We start from the raw sequence: 6,509 nt of genomic DNA, 5'->3' as shown, positions 1-6,509 counted from the left end.
ACAGCCATTGGAGTTTATGATGATTCAACATTTTTAAGTTGTCCCTGCGGTTCTCTTAGTGACCGCAGTGATTACCGCACAGAGGGAAATGATACAGGAGTTAATTTTTACTGGTATTTGAGTTACCTGAATTAGATACCTCCTCACCAGCAGTGAACAAACATATCAGTAAAGAGAAACTTGGAACATTAGCTTCAAAGTTTTATTATCCAGTCTGGGTCAACTAACAATGTTTATGACTTACTAAAGGCTATGAGTCATATTATATTCCTAACCATTTTCTCGATTTTAAATGACTCCCTCTATTTTGCTGCATGATGAGATTAAAGATGATGAATAACAGCTGCAGTATGGTACAGGTGGTAGGTAGGATTGGAGGTAGTCGGGAGCTGCAGATGTGATGTGTCCTGTAACTGCCTGTTTGAAATTGGCATCAGTGGCGCCGGGAAGCAGATGCAGCGGCAACCATTCGCTGTTCCTATTGCTTGTTTATCAAATGCAAACAAAACATTCTTAAAACTTTTCAAAGGATGACAGGGAATAAAACACTCCTGAAATAACCAACACTATTTTTCCCATGACAAACAGAAATCACACTTTTTGTGATCTCACCTCAAACCACAAGTGTCCACTGACAAGGATGTTTCCAGGGTATAAAACCACTTACATTTTTCCTATGATTATTTCCTGACTTAACTGCCTAACAACAGTGCAGACAAAGGAGAAAAACATGACACAGTGTCAGGGGAAACACACTTCTTTACTGGATAGAAATGTTGACAAAAGAACACATTCCTCAGTAACTTACAGTACTGTCGACATGTCAGTTAAAGACTTCGCATGGCTTTTAATGGTCAGAATGAACACACATAGTATTGTGATCACTAAAAGACAAGCTGGAGATCATTTCAACATGAACAGTGGAACCAAACTTGACAATCATATGTGTGACAAAGATAAACAGTCAACACAGGTGCTCGCAGCTCTTTGAGATTTACATGTAGTTAATGGTTTACATATTGTTTGCATATCAACAAATAACTGTTCACAGCACGCCATCTCTGATTGGAGTGTTGTGAGCCCAACCCTTTGTGGTTTGACTGCTTGAATCCAGGTGTCATTGGCACAGAACAATAAAACAATACTAGTTATCGTCAGGTAAGAGAGACAGATTGTACGCACATCTAGTTCCTGTCAGATTTTCTATTTCTATAATGTTTGTGTGTCTGCTATTTTCACATAATCCTTTAGAAGTAGAGGAACTTTATTGTGACATTAGTTATTTATGTCTACAACACAAATTCTGAGCTCATTTCAGAGATTTTGTGGGAGTTTTAGCTTTTGTAAGGTTTTAGCTGTAGCATGCTGCGGTGCCTGGACAATTTATTCTAAACTTCTGCAGCAGAGTGTCTTCTCACTACAACTATAATGAAAAGTGAAGGTACTGAATAAGAGCCAACCATCTCAAGGTCAAACAGTGTGGAATTCGCAGAGTCTGTGTGCAGCAAGCACACAGTCATTCTCACTGTACTGGTACCGTGCAGTACATTTCACAAATGTAAGTCTGCATACTCATAAACAGGTACACAATAGCATGAGCAAACACACACACACACACATACGCTCGCATACATACTCCCACAGGCAACTCTCCAGGCATGTATTTAAGCTAGAGGGTACTAGAGTTTCCCATTGGCGAAGGCTCCCTCTTGGAACTGAGGGATGAAGCTCTTGAAGTACGCCCTAAGTGACAGAGAGAGAGAGAGAGGGAGAGAGAGAGAAGGGGAAATGAGAGAGTACAGCAAATAAAACATCAAAATGTGACAATAATTGGGACTGAACTGCTTCAAAGCATCTGACAATTTCACTGGGTCAGTCCCAGCCCCAGCATGTATCAAAGTACAGATGAAAGGCAGTTTCTGTTTAGTTGTTACAACTACAGATGTCCATGTGTAAGCGCTCTTGAGGGAAAACCAGAGACATAACTTCACTACAAGCACAAAAATCAAAGAGGGTAAAACCACCCCCCAAGAAACAGGAGTCCACAAGGTGCGATGAGGTTTGTGTGTGTATGTGTGATTGTGTCAAGTTAGACTTCAAGCACATAGATTTATATTTATCTTTTTCTTTCTTGCCAAAGTTAAATGAGAAAATCGATACCACTCTCACATCTGTCTGTTTAATATGCAAATGGAGGCAGCAGCTTGTTAGCTTAGCTTAGCACGAAGACTGGAAACAGGGGGAAACAGCTAGCGTGGCTGTGTCCAAAGGTAGCAAAATCCAGCTACTAGCACTTCTAAAGTTCACTAAAGACATTACATTTGATTTGTTTTTAATAAATACGGAATCTCTTTACCTCTGTTGAAATAGAATTATGTGTTTATTACTGCAGATGAATGGTTAGTTTGCTAGTTTGGTTAGCTGGCTGGTTGTACAGACTCATTAAACAAGCATTTGAAATGATTTATGTATAATTGAAGTTTATTTGGAAATCATTAGGATGTTAGCGCTGCTTGCATTGATATACATTGTTTTGCCGAGGTAGCACTCTCTGAATCTCTTGAGTGCAAATGACTCATAGTCAGAGGCGCCACAATTATGAGAATAAAACCTATTTTTAAAATTACCAGAATTTTGTTTCAAACCACCTTTGCTGAGTCAAAACTTTCAAATCTAAGAGCATACAGATAAGATTTTGAGCAGATTTACAGATATTTTGGTGAGGAAGACTGATACAGATAAGTAAATGAGTAAAAAAACAAGTAGACAATCAGATAACTTATGAATGAAACACATAATGCTTTTTGTTTCTATAGTCGTTTAGATCTTTCAAATATTTACAGCAGTAATTAACCTTTGCCATTCAAAGAGCAAACACTGATCAAGACAGACCACGCCTACAGATTTACTCTAATGAGGTCATGCCAGTTTATGTGTATTGAGGGTGGAATAAAATCTGTGAAGATCAACAAACAACCAATGTGCTGCACGTTCCACATAACACAGGCCTATTCTATCATGTCTAATGCATATAATACAGATTTATTCTCATATATCTGACAAGTTTATTTACTAAATGCTCTAAATGGGTTTTAAGTCTAGACAGAACATATGCTATAATTTCCAAAAAATGCATGTCAGGTTCTACTTACTTTGCCCTCTTGGCCATCTCATTGCCGTCCCAGCGTGGGCTGTAAGGATACGATTTCTGCACCTGAGAATAGAGCTGACCGCTGTTGGTGAAGTGATAAACAGACTGGAAGGTGAGGGTGGGTTGGTCCCTGGGGAAGTACAGCGGGAGATCCACTACGAGGAGCAGAGGGACACAACGAGAGACATGTAGAGAGGAATGAGGATCGTAAGGTAACCGCATCGGATGTGATGCAGGCAGATCAAAATCTGAGCCCGCTATGGAGAGTATTTGACTTTCCTACCGTGCACCAGGAAGCAAAAGTCTTTCCACATGAGTAGAAGTGTGAGTTTTGTGAATCCCTCGGCGTCATACTCCACCACTCCCCTGCAATACACACATTGATATTATATTCATGTGTCTGCAAGGCCTCGCTAAGTCTTATTCTGCAGTACTTTCTTGTAAAGAGGGCAGACACATTGGTGAAGACAGGATGTGGTCCTCTCCAGTAACTCACGTTCCAAAGTGGCTGAGGAATGCAGCGATGTACTCCCTCCTCTTGTGATAGCCTTGGATGACATACTGCACCTACACAGAGCAAAGCAGAGGGATTAACAGACAGTGAAAAAGGGAAAAAGCAAAATAGTGTTTGAACACTGGCAGTGGCTCTATGAGAGTGCTAATACTTTATCTGTCAAAATCATTTGTCATGAAACTATGACAAAAATCTGAAGAGTGACTAATGAGGAGAAGGCATTGGGGAAAAAACAACTAATAAAGGTCTATTTTTTTGATATTTGTGCCTTTTAGATTAACATAAAGACGTAATAGAGAGACCAATATGTGTTCCCAGTTTCCTTTTCTGAAACTGTACATGAACAGTGTAACCTGCAGTAAAGTAGATATGCACTGAGCTCATACTTTTTCTTGTATGACTTTCTTTTCATTATAAAATCGTAACAGCACAAAACACTTCATTGTTCCAGTTATGTTATAGAATAAAGGTCTAGAAATTGTGTGCGTTGTTCATTAAAAGTGTCCCACTTATGTAATACTGGTGTATGAACAAGAAAGAATGACAGAATGATAGTGTATATGTAGTTACAGTATGGCCTCATGTTACTTTACTATATGATAAAAGAATGATCTGAATCACTTCCACTCAGATTTCAAAGTGAAAAAGAAATTAGGGGATTTTTTGATCATTACAAACAGATATATTTTAAGTAACTGAATAGGTTTTGGGAGGGAGAAAATGGCATTTTGGTGCATTACTAAAGGACAGAAATTGGTTTAATGATGTGATGTCCATATGGGTTACTCCCTTCAAGAGAAACTAGCTGACGCTTGCCAAGAGAATTACTGGATTTGTTGCTTTTTTTAATGAAATTTGATTGCAAAAGGGATGTTGGGATGGGACATTACACATGCACAGACACTACGTTGCCAATGCTCTACCTCAGTGGGTGAGTAAGATACTGGTTCTGAACAGCAGTGCATTCTTGGTCCCCTTATCTTTTATTTTCAAGTTTATCTTAATGGCATTTTGCTTGGTGACAGTAGAGAGTGACAGAAAACATGGTGAGAGAGGGGGTGAGAGGTGATAAAGACTGTTAAGCCATGGTTATGGGTCTTAGACCACTGGACCGCCAGGAGGCTCCTTGCAGCAAATAACATTTACACACATCCCCTATAATGATTAAGAATATTGTGTTTATTATTTTCCATCACATCAACTTCACTTCCTTTTCATCCCCCTCAGCACCTGTCCCGTCCGCATGGTTTAAGGGTCTTTCTTGCCCTGGATTAGGCCTCTTAGGCAGTGCTTACTCCCACTCTGTGTGCAGCCTGAGAGAAAAAGCTGGCGGTGCTTTCAGAGCGAACCTACCCAGAATGTAAACAATGCTGTGGCCGGGAGAAAGATTAACAGAGGTGAACGTTGTAATGGTTGCTTTCGGTTTAAAACCAGACGGCTCAGAGTACAAAAGTCGTATTACATTCAATCTTTGTACAGGCGAATTTAAATGTCACACGAGTACAAAGTCTTTAGCTTACCACTTGACAGCCAAATAAGCTGGTGTTAAAAGCTCTACCATAGAATCTGTCAAATGTTACTAGAAAAGAGTCTGCTGCAGGTACTGTGTTAATTTTAATACAATTTCTCCATTTTGGTTTTGTTACAGAGCCTATGTGTTCAGTTTTTCTCACCTAAAATGTGGTTTAACCGTTTCAGTCATCTCATGAGCAACATGAAACCGTGTGCATCATGTCAGGAAGGAGCACATTGTTGAGCTTGTTTTAAGGTAGACTGTCTGACAACCTTGAACAGACAACAAAGAGTGTGAAACCTTCAAGAAATTGCTGCTAATCATTGATCAAACAACACACAGAAAGGACCCAGTCAGTCAGTGGAATTAAACCCAGGGTGATCCACCTGTTTTTCCTACATATCAAAACCACTGATAACTGAATTAGTTGGAACTTAAGACTTGTGTTGATATATTAAAATAAAGCACAGCTTCTACTCTTGTGAGCACATGACCAGAGTGTCTTTGTTGCGTGTTGACGGGTGTGATTAGCGATTATCTTTAAGCTCAAAGAGGAGAAGCTCTGGGCTCATTCGACTGTTGAGCGTCCTGGGCAGGTGAGAAGGCCTGCAGTCAGCCAGCCAGGCATGAAGGTGACCGGCTCCATTCACCTACTGTAGCGAGACCAATCCTCAGCAGGATACTGATGTATCGTTGCATGGGGCCACGCTCAAGATTATTGAATAAAATGAAGAAAAATCTGTAGCAGAATTCCTAAAATTAGATATTCACACTGGGGACATGAGCAGTTTGCATCAGTGTGAAATGCATTTCACCACACCTGAGGGGATGTGTTAGTTATCCATGAATTTGCCTTGCATTGAATTCAGAATCAGAATTAGTTGAGGGAAGGTTTTCGGCAGGCAGGCCTACATGAACGAAACAAAAACCGTCTCTGCTAACGTCATGCCAAATGAAGACAGTTTTCACAACTATGAAAGTGACTTTTGAGGTGCTATGTCTTACAGCAAAAGTCACATATTTAATGAGTGAGGAGACTGTTTCAGACATTCAGCACATATGGTGGTTCCAAAAGTGGTTGCCGTGGCATCCAGGCACTCCTTATGTAAAGGCCAAATGGGGTGAAGATTTATTTCCAATTTTCTGTAAAGCACTGTACATTTTAAATACTGTTTTACCACATAAAAAGGCAACTTTACAATAGCAACATATCAAAATGGAAGAAATAAAAGGTAAAAATCACTATGAAGGTGTGCCATGGCTTAAAATTCACTCATGTCGCAGCATGTTGCAATGTCGGCCAATAAAAGATTATCTTTGAAGAGCAGAGG

General features: G+C 39.8%; 1 protein-coding gene across 1 annotated transcript in view; it reads right to left on the bottom strand.

The window, feature by feature from the left end:
* Positions 1-741: 741 nt before the first annotated feature.
* Positions 742-6,509, bottom strand: part of babam2 (BRISC and BRCA1 A complex member 2) — a 79,773-nt gene continuing 74,005 nt past the window's right edge. Inside the window, exons 8-11 of the mRNA XM_067614970.1 lie at positions 3,648-3,718; positions 3,435-3,517; positions 3,153-3,306; positions 742-1,743 (exon numbers count right to left, since the gene is read on the bottom strand). Of these exons, the coding sequence (XP_067471071.1) occupies positions 1,680-1,743; positions 3,153-3,306; positions 3,435-3,517; positions 3,648-3,718 (372 nt within the window). The 3' untranslated portion in view covers positions 742-1,679. The remainder of the gene's footprint in view (positions 1,744-3,152; positions 3,307-3,434; positions 3,518-3,647; positions 3,719-6,509) is intronic.

Source organism: Thunnus thynnus, chromosome 16, assembly GCF_963924715.1.
Source record: "Thunnus thynnus chromosome 16, fThuThy2.1, whole genome shotgun sequence".
Classification (NCBI taxonomy): Eukaryota; Metazoa; Chordata; class Actinopteri; order Scombriformes; family Scombridae; genus Thunnus; species Thunnus thynnus.
The sequence above is the reverse complement of the archived record's forward strand: the minus strand, read 5'-3'. Positions and strand labels throughout refer to the sequence as shown.